The sequence below is a fragment of the Calonectris borealis genome, chromosome 1 (assembly GCF_964195595.1).
Source record: "Calonectris borealis chromosome 1, bCalBor7.hap1.2, whole genome shotgun sequence".
NCBI classification, from domain to species: domain Eukaryota; kingdom Metazoa; phylum Chordata; class Aves; order Procellariiformes; family Procellariidae; genus Calonectris; species Calonectris borealis.
In genome coordinates, this window is record NC_134312.1 from 162,984,030 (window position 1) to 163,002,849 (window position 18,820).

Here is an 18,820-nt window from a genome sequence, read left to right on the forward strand (position 1 = left end):
ACATGATATTCTGAAGCTAGTGGAGTTACTATCATACTAAAAGATAAACTTATTTTTCAGCTTCTCTACCTTCATACCAATCTGATGTGGCTGGCAGATGGAGTGCAAGACATTCATCGTTGAGACATACTTTTGTGTTGGAAAAAAAATCCAGACTTCCTCCCTATAGCAATGATTATTCTGATGACCTGAATCATCCTACAGAAGTTCCTAAAGGAAACCTGGCTGTCAGTGAAGAACGGTTGCATTTTTTTTGTTCCTTTCTTGTCTTTTTTTGTTTTGATGCTATTCTGTTGAAATGCAGCAGCCTTGAGTCAGGCCTCATTCAGACAGAAAACTGTTTTCTTGGTTTCTTCCCCCCTCTTTTTTCTCGTTAGGGGAAAACACACACTGTAAGATCCTTTTTTACTTTTGCAGCATGAAAGGAAATGAAGCTCAGAAAGTCTCCTGTAATAAAGATTTGAGAAAGAATTCTCTCAAGAGTGGATATCGTCTTCAGAGATATCTGAAAAAAGCAGGAAGCAGTTCAGTCTGGCACCTGGTATTCTTTGGGAAAACAAAAAAGGGAAGCAGGTTGCAGTACCGCTCTCTTCTCATAGAAAACTGCAAGTGTTTGTGGCATGGTCCATTGTCCAAGAGTATAAGAAAAGAAGAAAGTTGGCTGTTTCTGTAGCTAAAACACAGTTTCTCCGACCAGATACAGGATTATCTCCACCGTCTCTGCAGTATGAGACTGATGAAGACGACGAGCAATGTCTGCAGTGACCGGCCAGGCTGCGCGGCTGAAGCCTCCACCTCCCTCCTGTCGGAGTCGACCGGTGGTGCTTCGGTGGTGACGAAATCGAACTCGGTGGGACAGATGTCATCTGTACAGCCGCTTCCGCTGCCCGAGCCGCTGGTTTCGTCACCTGGCACAAAGGAGGGAGGGAAACAACGTGAGGGCCACGGGTTACGGTGTTCATCCCTTTTCTCCATTCCCATTCCACCCAGCACCCTGGTGGGGTGAACACCTTGGGAACGGGAAAGTGTTGCTGGTGCTAACTTTCATTCAGTAAAGCATACAAATGAAAGCCACTGTGATTTAATTAGGTGCTTAAATGCCCTTCTGAAAAAGGAGCGGACTGCTGGCATTATGGAAAGCCCTCAGTGTCTTGACGCATTTGACATGAAGAGAAGCAAAAGAAACAAATATATAACTGGGATTTCATGGGACAGAAAAAGACTTTTTTTTATGTTGTAAGCAGCACAGAACACAAGGACCAAAAAAAGCTATTCTAAGGGAGGAGATTTATAAATGTGTTTAAAAACTATACTTATTTAATGACAGTTAATGGTTTCTTACTTGTATCCTGGAAGTTGACATCATTTCCATTATATGCGTTCTTCAGTTTGTTAGTCATGACACGTAAGGCCATGATTTGTTGTCGAATGAAGGTGTCTGGCCTTGTGATGTCCACATCTACTTCTGGATTGTTGATCTGGTTGGTCAAGCCATCGTTCATAATCTCAGGCAAGTATCTATATGGCAGGATGAACAATTAGTTTAAAATGCAATAAGTTTCAGAAATAAAAGACTGTACAGTAAATGCTGTGCTAAGCAATTCGACACTGATAATGATCACGCAGTTCTTAAACAGCTCCAGTGAAACCGTTTTAAAAATATGGTTTTTAATTTTACAGACTCTGAAGGCTCTGTTTAGTAGCTCAGCTGCATGGAGAGCAGAAAGGATTTAAGCTCTCCAGCCTCCTAACTTTCCACATACTCCCCAGCAAGTGCACTGGCTCTGTGAACTATGGAAGAGGTTCACCAGCCAGCAGTAAGTCATTGCATGTTCAGATCCTCTACTGATATGGATGGTTGCACACTAAATTAAGCATCTAACAGTGTATTGTTCTGTTTTTATTTCGTTCTGCTTAAAAATTATGAACTCCTTTGTCATATACCACATATTTGTTGTTCTGAGATAGTTTAGAAGGCTATCTTGAGGCATTATGGGTCTCCTTGTTTAAAGGAAGCAGTTAATTAATTTTCTTCTCCAGTTCTTCCTTGCAGCCCTTTTTGGACCACCGTGAACAACATCTCCAGCCTGTCTGACATCCAGGCCCATAAACAGCATTGCGAGTTTACCAAACTCCAGGGTTCTCTTTGATTTGGTCCTTATTCCTTACAAACAGGCTATACTTGCACCTCTCACGTGCATAACGTATTTCAGGCATTTCCCATCCACCCACACATCTGAATTTTTTATTCAGGCTCTTAGCTTATCATTTCTTGATTACTGCAGCATTCCCTTCTCTGACCTTGGCAAATGCAGTCTTAGGCTGCTCACAGACAGCAAGTGTGCTTTTGCAGGTATCCCTCCCCTACAAAAATCAGTCTGTGCCTCCAATCATCCTACGGTAAAAGTCTTCATCGTCTTTTGTTAAATAGGCACACTTTGTCCCCTGCTGCTCTTTGTCCTCAGGAAACTCTCCTTACAGGCATCTGCAAAGCTACCTTTTTTCCTACTTTGAATCTGTTAAAAATTACCTGTGCATTTTACAGCTGCTAGGCTGATAAAGGGCTGACATTATTTCTCTGTGCTGGCATGGTATCCTGTGAAAATAGTGTATCCCTTCTTCCCAGTTCTCTCTCGTCTGTCTTTATTTACCTACTATTTTTGTCTCATATTTAGACTGCAAGGAATTTGGGGCAGATCTACCCTTTGTTCATGTTCTTTATCAGGACATGATCTATTTTGTAATTAGTTTGCATACCAGGCTATCCTACTGATGTTTGTGGGACTCCTCGTGTGGGTATGTGCTCAGCCAGTAATGACAGCACAGTCTAGCTTACTAATGGCAAACTTTCATGATGCCTGATACCAAATATAGTTTAAGAGTATTTTACTTCACTCTCACTTGTGCCAGCCCAATTCACTGTCAATCTTCAAATTCGGTGCTGGTGCCAGTGTTATGTTCATATTGGTCTGGAAAATAAATATATCCCTTAAAAATAAATGTGAAAGTAAGGGAGAAGAAAGGACTTTCTCTGCTGAAGTCATGGTTAAGGGAAGACAAGTTTTGTATTGCTTCTGGAGGTTCACAAAATGATGACTGCTTTGCTGCACCAGGGAAGGGTTTAGTCTCATCGTAAGAGGTACTCGCTTTGCAAGATAAGACTCATTCGTCATCAGTGACTTTTGAAAGTTACATGAGAATAATCCTGGGGGACTGTGAACATATAAGAACAAACCATGACTGCCAAAAATACCCAGCTTCAAACTGCGTGTCCTGTTGTTTCACTAGTACCATAACGAGAAATAACAATGCTGTAGGGATCCCATCCAGACTCCTGTGGTACTGACTTAACTACGGTGAGAATACAGAGCCACCTCCCCTAGTACAGAAGACTGCAGACAGCAGTGTTATGAATCACCAAAGATAGAAATTGGAAATAATTCTGCAGAGCTGCCTAGAGGCAGCAGGACGGAGACCTTGGCACGCAGGGAAGCTCTGGGCTGTAAAGGAACAGCACCTCCATCTGTCACATGTCTCTACAAATGAAATGGCTGCTGTAGATAAATTACTCAGCCTAGAAGTAAATCAGCGATTTCAAGGTACAGTTGATTAAAAAAAGTAAGAATGTAAGAATTGCCCTACCAGCTGAGAGAGGATGTCCATCTTGCCTGGTATCTTGTCCATGACAGTTAGCAGCTAGAAGTGATTTGAAATCACTGAGCGTTCATGTGGATTGCTTTCCTTGTTTATGAAGGGTTAGCTGCTCTTTATTGCAAGCCATCCATGAGAAGCTATGGCTAGCTCTGAACGGCAGTTCACAGGCTGTCTTTCACTGATTTATGTTTGATTTCATCTCGTCTTATCGTCAATAATAAAAGAAGAATGTACTGACTTCTTAGTAAGCTTTTCATACAGAAAGAATATGAGTTAGTTTGGAGATTTAAAGCAGTTAGAGAGTGCTCTGGTGTGTTCTTTTTATCAAGATTCATATTCTGCACTGTGATCAGTGTGGATCTGGTGTCCTGAAGACTAACTTTAAATGGGCCAGCCCATTCAGTCGTAGGAAGTGATTCAGTCAATCTGTCACACACCCCCTAGTATCTGCCTCAGGATCTGATGATCCCCAAAGCGTTCCTGGCATGGAGGGTCTGTCCATGGCAGGAAAACGGTCCAGTGCACCTCACCTAGATGTCTAAGGGAGCCATACTGGATGTGAGTCACAAGAAATCCATTACCTTATGATTTCCTGAAGGTTAGGTGGATACTTAAATTCCCAGGTGAATGAGCCTCTTGGCATTTAGGGCATAAGAGCAAAAGAATTAGCGAGGCTGAAGATTCCTCTTTAGGTTTATGCAGATACCAAAACTTGTACATCTAAATGCAAGTGTCTGCATTTGAGCAGAGTCCCACTCTCACTAGATCTAGTCAACACAAGTTCTAGTCAAAACTAGTCAGGAATTTCTTTGTCAGTGGAGCGGGCACAGCTGTTGGAGACTCACGTGCCTTTGGCCAGATGACTAGTTCATTAGATTTCATCTGCTGGGATTTAGTTGCACAAACATAGACATCTGGTGCCATTTGAATGCTCTTGGTTATTCCTCCTCTTCTAGTTACTAACCCTGAAAGTTGGGGCTTTCCCATAGGTCCTGCATCATATCCACAGGCTTGAGGGGGAGATCTTGCACATCTGGGGCATCTAAAATTACATTAGGTGTCTTTCTTTAGGCATGTGAATTGAGTCTCGAGCGCCACTTTAGCCACCGGGGGATATGCTGCTTGGTGTCCTGGTGCCACTCCAGTAGGGTTTGAATATCCCATAGGTCCAATGTCTTATTTGCCAGCTCCATGAAGTATTCAGACCATCTCATATATCAGTAGATAAGTGTGTTTAGGCAGTTGAAAACTGCCTCATTGACTACACTGACAGGATATTAGGGCTCTCTTCAGGCACCTTAACATTGGTGATTTTTAAATTGCTCTAGCAGTTCTTGCCCAGGCTCTGGTCCAGATTGGAGGTAGCGTCCTGTGTCATACTCATCTCAGACATGCTGGAGAGTCTCAAATGACACTACTCTCGCTTGGGCAACACAAATGACTCCTTATTGTCTCATCCACAGGCATCTATATTTAAATGCATGAATTTACATGTCTGAATGTGAAGCTGGATTCTGCCCTCATTACTGACCTAGTTCACCTGCTTCCTCAGGGAACAAAAAAGGCAGAAAAGCCTATATTGAATGTAAATATCTTTGAATTGTTTTCCTTTCTTGAAAGGACTGGAACAGATACGGGAACACACAGCCCAAGGTGTTTTGTGAGTGACAGCCTCTGAGAGGCAGCCCGGCACATGTTCTGGCAAAAGCATTCTGATGTGTGTGGGGTAGGGTTAAGTCACACCGAATAGGAAGCCATGTCTTGGGACCACTTTTTGACAGATTTGTTGCTGGCTGGGCAAAGTTGTTCAACACAGCTGCTTTTGCTGCAGTTCTGTAAGTGGAGACACCCCTGTGAATTTTAAGCTTTGCTGCTGCTTCTGCTCTCGTTAATGATCTCTTTGTACGCCTGGCCGTTACGAGAACGGTATGCCCATTATAAATGAAAAGAAGTGCCAACCTGAGTCAGTGTCTGTTCTTTGCATCCTCGTAGCAAAAAAAAAAAAATCAGCTTTCTTATCCCTCTGAGTATAGAGAAGCTGAACAATATTGTTTGTTTTCTGCTGTTTGCTCCTTGCTCAGCTACATCAGGATTTTAGTGTAATTTACATTGTTTTCTAAAATATTAATGCTTTCTGTTCCTCTTAGCCTTTCCACAGTTCTTGCTTGTCTCAGCAGACACAACAAAGATGTCTTTTGGCACATCATAGCCAAGCACCACAAAGCCTATTTAAAACCACTTTTTTTTTTTTTTAATATCCAGTTAATGTTCCAGGGTGTCTGCTTCCTTTTCAAGTCTAAAAATGACTGATGAATCTTTCAGGTCATTTATATAAAGGCTGTAGCTATGAAAAAAAAACAACAAAAAAGGAGGAATCTTCTGTTTTTTAAAAGATATCTGCCTTAAAGGGCAGCGGTTTCCGTATTTTGCTGCTGCAGCAGCTGCTTACAATATGACTGGAGCATCCCACCTAGGCAGTACTGGAGTTTTTCCAGGTGCACAGAATTGTAGGCAATAGAGTACAAAATACAGCACAAGCTTACCCAGGCTGGGCTGGGGGTAGGCAGTCACATCTGGTCCAGAAAGATAAGTGCAGTGGAAAATTGGCTTGTTTGGCTAACTAGATCACCTCATCTGATTCTGTTTGCTCAGGAGGTAATCCCCATAGCATATTTTCAGTTTGGGTTTTTTTTTTTCTTTTGCTCTGTCTTGGAGAAAAGCTTGAGGAGACAGAAGGAGAGGGAGAAAATGGCTCATCTGCCAGTTTGGTAGAAGGAAGAAGCTGAAAAAATAAACTAGAGCCATCAATTAAAAATAGGCAATTTTCACACTTACCGAGAAGTGGTTTATTCACACTTTCACTAGTGGTGCTAAATGGTTATCTTTGCCTACCTCCAGGTAAAGGACATTCAACTCATTCCCATTGCAAGCCTTGCTGGTCAGCAATGAGCAACTTTCCCAGGGCAGGCACTGATCTGGTGAGTCTTTCTTCCCACCCGAATTTCACCAGGAATTAAAGGCTCTCTGCCAGGGAAGTAGGCATTCACCTACCTATGGCAGCAGAATAAGAAAATTACAGGCCAGCTGAGACTCTATCCTGTGTTTGTTTTGCTGAAATAGCTTATAATTTTGAGCTAAACATTGAAAATTACAGTGTTCAGTTTTCCTTTTATTCCTTACCTTTCTCTATTTTTTTTTCTGTTTATAATTACTGTCTGTCTCATATACAATTCTACTTCTTCTTCATTGTACTCGGAGCAGTGATAGGTTCCTCATGGAAAAGAACGCAGGTCTCATCTCTTCCATAGATTACAGCCTTCCAGAACTAAGACATATTAGTAGGTCTATAGTCCTGGTGAGCATGAGCACCAGGATGATAGTGCATGAGCACAACGTCTCACATGGGTTGGTTGAAATGAGTTGGCTGAGCTGGCTGGAGCCATTCAAGGTCCTTCTGACCACCAGAGTGGTTGCAGATTTGGCTACTGTTCTCAATTCAGTAAAAGTCACTTATTCAAGGGCTAATACCTTGGATTTGGTTTAACTCCTAAAGTCTGAATTCCATCATTCCTGGGAAAATTCCTTAACTTCTGGAGAACAGTGAAGAGGTTATCAGCTGTAGTTAAGAATTTATCTGCATGTAGGGAAGGAGCTAAACTTTTGAAGTTTGGTCTTAATGATGTTTTTCAGATCCTAAATATCTTTAAAAAATCTGTCTCTGTGTGTGTGGCAGAAAACATTAATTCTTTAAACATAAAATTACGTTAAAGTTATTTTGTGAATACAGATATGATGGGGAAGTCTTGTTGGGCATCTCTCTAAAAGGCAATTTGTCTGAAGTAGCTATTATTATTATTTTTAATATGGATTTTTTTTAAAAAAAAGAGATTCATGCACCTAATAAATGTTTTCCCATTTCCACAGCACTTAGTTTCGACCTGATGTGACCTGATTAAAACCATTCTTCGTACAGGATCAGCAACGAGCCAAGTGCACCCTTCCAGAACGTCAAATGGATGACTTTGTTACCCCATGATTATTTGCGAATTGGCGACCTTCATTTGGCGAGCCGGTGTCACTGTAAATTAATCATGGTAGCAAAGTGATATCTGGGGAGTGTAATAACCACAAGTGACCTTGGTGTAATGCCTCTCTCAGGAGAAAGCCTAGCTTTCATTTTCTGTGGTCTCAGATTTGTAACTCTTTCCCCCTGTAAAAGCAGCATCAAAAGGTGATGTATAAAATGAAACATGAGGCGTAATGTCTATCTGGCAGTTCAAAGCTTCTAAGACTTTATACCACCACAGGATCTGATCAAAACCCAGCAACAATCTCCTTTCCCAACAGTAGCCCACACCATGATGTCTTCTTATTTGTAGTATTAATGTCTAGGAAAACAGGAGGTGGCTAAATTAATTTTTTTTCTATCATGAGCTGTTGTAATATTCTCTGGAATTCAAAATGCAACTCTTCATGTAGCACAGGGGTGCTTATGACGGGTGACACAGTGAACACAAATAGATATATGCATATTGGCCAGATTTTGCCACCCTTGTTCTTGTGAACTAATGTTTATATCAGATACTAATCAGTATGATCAAGGAAACATTTATGGTTTTTCTTTACGCTGCAGTAAATGTCCTTGCTCACCAGCCAAGAGGTGATTTTGCATCTAAAGCTAGTTATTTTCAATAATATTTTCAATATTATTTCATACTTAGGCCATGGCATTCTATGGTATCTCTCTGATTTATTACTGTTCTCTCCACCTGAAGCATTTATTGAATTCTGTTATTAAGACTATGACTATACATTTCCTTTGTGAATGGATATGAAATAGAAACTGGACAGAGGAGCAGTGGTTGGGCCTGCTGAGACCGTACTTTCAGGTGATGCTTTGAAGTTGTGATTCCACATCCAGTGAAATGTCTGTGTTAAATTAATCAAGGAGATTATCAGCAGAGGATAGCTTTTCTCAGTGGCTCCAGAACATTAATCTCAGAAGGCACCAGGAAAATAACCAGGCTTCTCCTAAGATAAATACTGCAAAAGGAGGGTGAAAAACTACATGCATAAAACGCACCTCCATAACTCCCAACAAATGTGGAAGTTGTGCCAGACCCTTCAGGGCAGGAGTAGAAGACAGCTGAAAAGTATTGGCCAGACGTGGTACAAACACTAGCGTTGGTCATGGAAACCAGGAGGGATATTAGCAGGTTTGTTTGACTGCTCTTTTGTAGAAAGAGTTGCATATATCTCTTATTAATGCATGCATGTGACACATGGCATCCAGCTGGGAAGCCTGGAAACACCATCTAACTGCTGCAGCACATTGGCCTGGGGTCGTATCTTACAAAGTCCACCGACAAGTAAAGATATTATAAAGGAAGATAAAACCACGTTTTTATTTCTCTCTTCACATCGTTCCTTTGTGATGAATCCTGTAATAGCCAGACGCTCCTCCTACCTGTCTTTCTCAGAGTCCCCTGGGGCTTCCTCTGGATCTGGGACTTAGGAACTGAGCAGTGACCTGTGCTTTGGGACAGATATGTTCATGTGCATCTCAAAGTGGGTTCAGTGGGCTAGCAGCATCCCAAACAGCCCTCTGCTCTCATCTGTAAAATTAATTCTTTTGAGCATTATGGGGTAAGGCTAGGAGAAAAGGCGTGCGTTCAGTGCAAAACCTCCCCCTGTAAAGTGTGTGCCTTATAAAAATGGTTAGATGACGGGGTGGGTGTAATCTTCTATATATCTGTCCATCCGTCCACCCATCCATGCAAAATGAGATTTAACATTATGAGTTTTTTCCCATGTTGTCTTATTTTCACTGAGTTTTTATATTTTATGTGCTTGTCTCACTTTTTGTTGTGGTGGTTTTTTTTTTGTGTATGTTTGTGGTTTTTTTTGTTATTGGCTCATTTTTTAATTCTGGCTTCATTTGTATCATCAGGTAAAAGGAAAATAACGATTCCAGTCCCTGAGTGCCAGAAAGTATCACTGCTCTCCAAATTCAGTGCTCACCAGACGCTCAAACCTCTCCACTCCTCCTGTCTCCCCAAAAGCACAGGCTACCGCTGCAGACCTGAAACCTGACTGCCCCTGGCATGGTCCTTGAGCCAATTCCTCTCTCTCTTTCTCAGCAAGGATAATCAGATCCTCTCCTCTGTCAGCTGATGAATCCACACTGGGACCTTTGGAGACACCTGCTCATCTGCCAGCTCCAGCCCTGCCACAGCCAGAGCCAAGCAAACTTCAAAATTAAAACTTACAGAAAACTCATCACAAACAAGGGCAGATGACCACAGTATCTCTGATGAAGTAACATAAGGTCAAGCCTTCTACACAAGATAAGTAGGAGTGTTACATTTATTCTCTGCTGGCTATTTTTCAGTTTTGTTTTTTTTTTTCCCTGCAAATAGCCCTAAGCTTTGCCAGCCAATAGCAAATAGAGCCGAAATTCCAATTTCTGTTTCATCCCAGTATGATATCCCGAGAGTGCAATTGCTTCACAAGCTGTCAGTCCCAACACAGGGATGCTAAATGGAGCTAAAGAGCTCTTTGAAATCTCGGTATAAATTATCCTTCTGGAGCCGAACCAATGAACATTTTCTGTGTTCACATGCTGACACTCTGTGCACATTTACCCTGACTCACACTCTGGCTTTAATGGCACCTCGACAATAAGTAATATCGGCTACAAGCTGCGTGTGGACAATTACTTGTTCTCCCCATTTCCGTTTCACTCTTACAAACAGTGCTGTGAAGTGCCCTCGGTTTCACGATTGCTTCAGGCCGGATGGGGATTTGGACCGAGTGCGGTGGAGAGGGGTCCACCTCACCTCGCCTTGGTGTGGCCGTTCCAGCAGTCCTCCTCCATTGACGGACCGGCTGTCACTCGCTCATCCTTGCAGATTGTGTAGGGTAACGTTGACCAGAACTTTTTAGAGAGCTTTAGCTTTTCTTTAATGTCCGTTACCTGATTAAGAGACAACGAGAGGGAAAACAGGTTAAAAACATCAGCCACGCTAACTATCGTGTTAAATAATAGGTTGTTTAATTCTGTAATGGTGATGACGGTGAAGGTTAAAAGGGCTGAAGGTGCTAAAACTTAAATTCCTCTATTTACGAGCAAGGCACTCAGCATTTGGGTTCGCAGAGTACAAATAATCAAAGTCACCTTTTTCCACAGGCACGACATTAATAAAAAGCGTGTTACATCTTGCTTTTTCTAGTCTCCATTTGTCTAAGGTTTTCTAAATCTACATCTTTCTAAGAATTACTATGCCTCACAGTCTGCTGAATGTAAATTCAGTTAAACAGTGTACATCAGATAAAATGTCTCACCCACCAACTTGGTCATGCCTTAGATAAATATTATATTTAGAGCTACATGTGCAGGTTTTAAAAAAATTATGCAGTGCTGAGCTGATGTTGAACTGATTTAAGATACACAGGCTGAATACATTGCAGTACATTTGGATCTCAGTAACATCAGGAAGTTTGTGTATATACATGCATGCAGACACTATATCCATCTTTGCTGTTAGGTAGATAAATATCTGTAGCCAGATACAGACTTCACGTTCAAGAAATGTCGGGACAGTATCGAAACAGCTTCTTTACATTATAAACTCCTTGAACGACAATTTAATTTGGCATGATTCAGGCAGCAAGCAGGAACAAACTGAATTTCCAGCATCAACTTAATAAATAAATGGCTAAAATGTTATCAGTTCTTGTTGTGCATTTGGTTTACTACAGTGGAAAAATTTACAAGAATAGATAGAAAACACAACAAAGGACAGACTACAAAGGATGAATGGTGCCACTGTTGTTCTTAGGGAAACAGATGCATTTCACATTAAGTTGTAATAGGATTTAGGGGAGCTTGTTGAATACCTTTCAAAGGAAATCGCCGAGCTTTATTCTTTAAAAACCCAAGAAATAAAAGCTCTCCATTCTTCCTTTCAGTTTTGAGATTGGCTTTTAGGTTGTTGAGGTACAATATTGTACTTGGCTATTTATCTCTTTTATCTTTTGTTCTGAAGACATGATAGCTCTCCGAGCAAATGGCCCACGCTGCTTTGCCGTGCTTAAACTCCGTGGAATGTCACTTTATAAGCCAGGAGATAGAAACAGCCAAGAATGTTATTTCAGAAGCACCGTCTGCATTTTCATCCGTAAGAAATAAGTAGGACAGTATTTGGATGCATGAGTTGTTGACAGTGTTTCTTGCCATGATAGACACCTTATAAATCTCCTCCACACCCCTTGCCAAGCCCTAGTTGCTTTGTTTTCATATGAGATACGAGCAGCATTTGCAAGCCTTTAAAGTCTCAGTAGGGGAGCCCTGCCAAGCCAAAAATTAAATTCCAGTTTACAGACCATCGGCAAGCCTTCAGCAGCAGTGGGGATGGCCTCAGGATGCCTGCCCTTCCTGATGTCTTTGGTCCATGGGACCAGGGTCTTTGGGCAAACAGCGGGCTCTCCTCTTCCCCTGCTGCCCACGCTGAGGGTAAAAACCTCAGGGTCCGAACTGGCACAGTTAACCAGCACAAGCAACTCAGTTAAACTCCCCGGTGTTCATGGAGAGGTGTGTAAACTCCTGTTAGGCCACCGTGCAGTAAATCAGATAGAGAAATCCTATAGAAAACATAGGAAGGAGGGTCCATTCATATAAGCTTGGGGAACACAAGAGTCAAAGGGACAGATTTTCTCAATTATTGCTTCTGCCTGGATAACTATTTACACAAGCAATCTGACTGATATCTGTGATGAGTAATTAGTTTTCAGAGCAGTAACTTTGTTGCTATATGGAAGTTATTTTAAGCTATTCAAAACTCACATGTTTAGAGTTACATTCAGATTTCTACCGTAATCAAATTACAGCTGGCGCTCGAGGACTGCAGATTTCTGTTTTGAACCACAAGTGAGTCAACACCCCTTGTAAGGGCTATAATTTGGAGTACAAACCTTGTGTTTTTGTAGAAGTCAGAAAAAGAATGGAGAGAGGTTCTCACACGCTGCACAGGCTCTCCAGATACTCCCTGAAAATAAAAATGAGGACTCCCATTCCCCAGTCACTTCTGAAGATATTAAATGATGTTTGCCTACTGTATATGTGTACTGCATATACACAACAATCATTAAATTTCCTAACAATAAAGATTTTTTTTTTTTTGCATTTCAGAAGTGCACCTGGTAAAGTAAGATGGTCTTACTTTACCCAGGATTGTTGGTAAATGACAGCTAATTAAATCTCACAGACATCCCCCTGAGGCGTCATTCCCATTTCAGAACCCCTCCCTGCGGGGGGGGGGGGGGGAGGAGGGGGGGGAAGACATTTACATGACTCACAAAAAGCAGCAATAGCAAAAATGAATACAGCTTAGGGACAGGTTACCATTTGCAGCCCTCTCTAGATGCCTCCAATTCAGAAGCGTTTTAACAACCCTTTCCATCCCTCTCAGATATTTCCCTTCATAGCTATCCTCCCCTCCCCGTTGCATTATTTCACCATCGAGCTTTAAACAACTTGGGACTCAGCCTGCGAAGTCTTGCTCTTTCCTGCTGTGTGACGGGAGCTTTTGGCAGTGGAGTTTACACATCTACCTAAACAGTTCCTTGACCCTCACCCTGAAACTGGTTTTCTGGAAGTGCAGTCTGGTTTCTGATGGCCTTGAAAGAGGAATTACGAACACTGATTGATTCACCTCCTCTTTCAGGCAGTAGCCTGATGGCCACATTCACTTCTGCATGATGAACGTTCGGGCAGGCAACGACTTTGGAGTACTTTTAATGTAACTTTAAATGCAGAATAGAATTAGGTGATGTCATGCCTGCCATAACATGTAAAACTTTTGCCTGTGGGTTTTGGTGGCTTCAGTTCTGGGATCTCCTCAAGCATGACCACAGAAAGTCTCTTATTAGTCCCCATGGTTACACACGTTCCTCCGTACATCGTTTTGATCACCGCCAACATTTAAAAAATATGTAACAGATGTACAGTCCCTTGAAAATGGGATAAAAGCCACTAAGGATTCAGTTAACATCGCTTGCTTGTGATTTACGAAGTCAGACTACTATATCCCCCTAGTGACCTGTGGCCTTGTAAATGATTCCTTGGTATTTCCTATTCTTTGAATTAAAGATTAACTTTCAAGCTCGGTTAGACTTCTGTGGAAACATTGAAACACGAGATGTATGCAATTTTGATATTTTACATATTTCCTCTCCACTTTCTCTAGCAGAGATTTATTTGGATTAAGACAGCTGGATGTCTTTGGCTGTAGCTTGCCCGACTTCCCCTAGCTATCTTCCTGACGTAGCCCTGATATTATATTGAACTACTTTTTTTTCAGCTACTTTGAAGTACGAAATTTGTTTTGAATTGCCATACTTTCTTTCTCATAAGAATAGCAAGAGCCATGCAAAGAGTTACATTTTTAATTTATTGAGGGATATATAGAAATGGATATTAAAATAGCCTGGCCGTCTATAATTGCTAACAGAAGAAAGCTTTACTCTGTAGGTGAGAAAAGTTAAATATTTGCATCATTTCCAAAGAGAAATTCATACCCAGAGTTATGGAAATGGTGTAGTTACATGACCTACATTGAGAAATACAGTTCATTTCTTACTTCTGCCACTGACTTCTTGTGTGACTTATGGGAGTCACATATGTCATGCAGTTTCTCAGCAGAACTTGGAACAGCACCCACGAGCTCCGTTCCAGCCCTACCAGCATGGGCTCAGGTATAAGCAGGTAAATAAAGTTGGCCAATGTTTCTGTCTTCTTTACTCACCTTGCACTCTACAGTAATGAGGTGAGCTAAAAAGCAAGCCCATCATTTCAGCAGGAATCAGACCTTAGCATTCCTTGTTTTAATTCAGGACATCTGGATAAATCGAAAGATTCACCAGGAGAATTCACAAAAGCACTGAAAATACCATGCAGAACTAAAAGTGAGATGACTACATTTTATAAGGCATGAAAGATCCCAGAAAGACACGTCCTTGTGAAGTGGGCAGCCAATCGCCCACGGAATCCACTTTGGTTTAATTTCTGATGGAAACGCGCTTCTTTGGCAGGGGGATAATGTGCGCTTAGAAGCAATGGGGACCAAAAAGCAAATTTTAAATGTGGGGGACCTAAAATAATTTTTAAAAACTAAATTCTCTTTTTTCCTCCTCCTCCCCTGCCAAGTCCTCCCCCGGCAAGTCCATCTCATAGTCCTTCCAGATTTATCATCCCCACCTATTCCTACTCTTGCAGATAGAGGAGTATCAAAAGATGCTAAAATCATGTTCAAAGATGGTGGAATGCATCCAAAACTGACTCAGGTTCAACGCAATAAATGAAAGAAAATAATATGGAGTCTTGCTTGTGTTAAGAAAAAATGATTCTCATTAACCTTCTTTTCTTCCTCCTGATGTTTTTGCATTGCATTTTTTTCTTGTTTATTCTGCAATTTGGAAAGATTTTCCTTTTGAAATGCAAGCAGAATATTCAGCTTGCCTTTCTGTCGATACCTTCTCCCTGGGGATGCTCAGCAACACCTCAGTGCAAAGTCCCATTGAGAGTTAAGCCTTTATGCCCTGGAAAAATGTACAAACGTTTCTGGCTGCTCACTGGGCGTTGCTTCTCTGGTGTCCCGGGGTGCCACTCTGGGTGATGTACCGTGGGTTGGTATGCGGCGGTGTAGCCGCTTGGCAGATGTTTCAAGCGGATGCTTGTGACGAGGCGCTGTAATTTCAGGCACTTCAGGCCGGGTATGTAAAGTGTATCCTACCCGTGTGTCACACTAACAGAACAGCTACAGACAGTGAGTAGACAGAGGCCTGGGGTTTTGCCTTAGAGAAAAGACATGAAAGTAGCTATCACAAGCCACGTTCGTGTCTCTGTAGTTTCTTTAGTCATATATTCCTTTGCCCTTTAATTCACAAAGCAACATTTAACTAATGCCACTTCTTCATGCGACATTATTTCCAGGTGAAAAAACAGACAGTTTTCTACTGCCTGCTGCTTGCTTTCCCCTAGACATGTCTAACATTACCCAGCCACGCACCCAGCACCCTTGCAGTCTCTATTAAAAATGATGTAGAGCTTGTATAATGACGGGCAGCTTGATAACAGATTTATGGATACGGCGCTTGACCACCTGAACCGCACGTGGGACCGTGAAGAGCGTGCCCTTCGTCATGGACATGGCCAGGTAGGAAGAACAAACAGATCATCGCGATCTGATTTGTGTTACGCTGTACCAGCAGAAAACTGCGTCGGGCTTCCACACATCGATCAGCATTTATGTCCATTAGGGATTTAATCTGAAAGCCTTCTAAGAGTAATGGCCAACAATTTGTTTAAAAGGACGAGGTCAGCAAGCACATATTATATACTGTTTCTAACTGGTTGTTATGTTTATGTCTCTGCTACATGTGGGTGTCACAGTCAGGGCAAAAATCATATGTCACAAGCAGGTTAGTAGAGGACAGCTGGGTATTTTAGTTGACACACAGTTTTCCTTGTAAACTGGCCTTAATGAAAAGCAGTGAACTCGGACCCCTAAGTTTTAGGGGCTGCGCCTCGAGAAAGACGTGTCTCCTGTATGTCCTTTGTTACATCTTCCATCCTCATAGATGTCTCACAGGCATTAGGCACTTATGCATAAGCAACTGAACAGGGCTTCCTCCATCTCACCCAGGTGTTTGAATTTAGCTAAAGAGGATCTCTCTCTCAGAGGTTTTTTAAGGCACCTTCATTCCTCCACTGATTAGATATAGGGAGCTTAGGTGCATATTTTTGTTTAGAACAGCTCATTAGGTGCCCAAAATTTCAATGCACATTAGGTACCTCAGCGAGGGTGACCTGCATTGATTTGGAACAAGCGAAGCAGAACTTTATTTGCTCTATATGGAGATTATTTTTTCATACATTATACATTTCCACACTTTCTCACAAAATAAATTTAAATGCCAAGCAGTTGCCGAACCACCACGCGCTTAACCGCGGATTATTTTTCAGCCTTTTAAACAGTGAAGTGGGTACGGCACGGATTCAGCGGGGTTTGAGCACCGTGTCCCCCCAGCTGCCGGGGAGCACCCTGGATCGGGGGGGTCCTCGAGATGGCAGTGTTGCTCAGCCTTTGCGCTGCTGCCAGCCCCCCGGCGCACACCCGCAGCGCTTCCCAGAGAGTAAGACCGTAGATTGTTCCGCTGAATATAAAACTGACAACCCTGTTATTTTAAACTCGAAAGTGACAGGCTGTTATTTTAATGAGGTCTGCCAGTGCCAAGGTTAACCAAAGCTTTATTTCCCCTACAAAACGTTAAGGCTGTGGTTCTAAAAAGGGGGCTGTGAAATTTTACGGTTATTGATACTTTCTCAGGGCAGATAAGTTCTGAGAATTTCACCCGGGCCTTCTTGTGCAACAAATGTTTTTTGTTTTTCCGCCTCTCTTCTTTTTTTTTAAATTTGACTTTGCGACTTTAAATGGTCCGGAGCCTTACTGATAACTGCCTGCTCATGATTCATGTTTCTGCACAGAAAAGCAGATGACAGCTCTTCTAATCAAGAACTAATGGCGAATCCCAGTTATAAAGCACAAATGGGCGCTTCGGTAATTTGTGAAATAAAACAAATGAGCTAGGCGACTTTCCAAAACAAGACTCTTCTCACCAGAGTATTTTAAAGTGAAATGAAAGGATTGTTTGCTCTCATTGTCTCTAAGGGCTTTCCACATCTTTGACAAGAAAAATGTTAAGGCCTTTAATAACAGTAAAGAATGTCTATTAGCCCTACTGAATTCTCAGACTAACAGATACATAACTTCAGAGAGTTAGGGTGGCTTCAGCTCCCATACTAAAACTCCTACACTTATGTATGCACATTCGCAGTATAGACCACAGCAACCCGGCATTGACTCACTTAAGTTTCTAGTGCCATTTGAAATGCCTGCAGCGACCTGGTCAAATCTCCTATACATTGTGAGTTATATGTGACTGTCCGGTGTACTGTCTTGGATGACCTAGCTGCATTTTGTTTCCTTCAGCTTTGATCTAAAACACACATTTTAAAGCAATCCAGGCTGCCTATTGCATGTTTTTTAAGGAAAATAATTTACAGGTCTGCATGAATGCTGACATGCGCTTGCGGAATTCTCCTTGCCATCTGTGGCCTGGCAATGCTTGTGCCACAACACTGCATGTTAGCTGGCTCCAGGGGCAGGTGCCATTGCCCGTGTAAGGGGCTGGACTGTCACCGCTCGGAGCTGAGGGCCCTGTGCTCAAAAATAATACGAGCAAAGCGAGCATGTTTCTTATGGGACTGCCATATTTTTGTGTCTTAACCTTCACCTGGAGATCCTACCTTCAGCAGTCTCCACAGATCTGCAGAGAGCTTAGCACGGTCTCACATCACCAAATTGAGACTTTTTAAAAATTAAAACACTGACATTATTGCTTACAGGCAGTGGAGCCTGACACCAAACTATTCCCACATTCAACATTCATTTTGGCTGGGGAGAGAGGAAGGGGAGGAGTCTTTCAAATGGTGGAGCAACCTGGGATGAACTTCTACTCCTTTCCATAAATGTGCCCCTTTACCCTGGCCTTTGCTCTCGGCTTGATTTGCACAACCAGTCCACCTCCTTAAGTAGCTATGTCAGACCAAGTTCACTGCACTTGGCCCCCCAGTAAATAAAAACATAGCTTTTAGAAAGTGGAAGCTACTGGAAACGTCAGCGCCCTGAAATGGAGGTCTGTAGGAACCTGAGGCAGCTTTCCCCTTTCCTGTAATACCTGGGAGCAGTGCTAAAAAGCTGCTCTATAAATCTGATTCAAGCAAATCCAAAGCACTCGGAGGAATCAGTTTTTTATTGCAGATCAGTATAAAAGTAGCACCAGAAATATGCTGGAATCTTAAAGATAAAATGCCAGAGGCTTTTCTGTGGCAAGGCTTAGCCGTTAAGCACTGATTCTTTGTGAAGAGTTCTTCATCTCTGCAAGCAAAAATCTTAATAGCTAATGTAAACAATTACTGGTAGAGTATTTCAAGCTTATACAGACTTTCATTTGTCCTGGAAATGTTCATCTGGTACCAGAAGTGAAGTGGCTGTTTCTTCTCTTAAAACTCAAGGGTTTATGCGGAACTGCATGTGTTATAACA

At 42.1% G+C, this 18,820-nt stretch overlaps 1 protein-coding gene across 1 annotated transcript in view; it reads right to left on the reverse strand.

Annotated features, from left to right (window-relative positions):
• Positions 1 to 281: 281 nt before the first annotated feature.
• The window catches only part of GPC6 (glypican 6), a 786,226-nt gene continuing 767,687 nt past the window's right edge, over positions 282 to 18,820 (reverse strand). The window contains exons 8-10 of the mRNA XM_075138503.1: positions 10,494 to 10,630; positions 1,343 to 1,518; positions 282 to 908 (exon numbers count right to left, since the gene is read on the reverse strand). Coding sequence (XP_074994604.1) covers positions 706 to 908; positions 1,343 to 1,518; positions 10,494 to 10,630 — 516 coding nt within the window. The 3' untranslated portion in view covers positions 282 to 705. The remainder of the gene's footprint in view (positions 909 to 1,342; positions 1,519 to 10,493; positions 10,631 to 18,820) is intronic.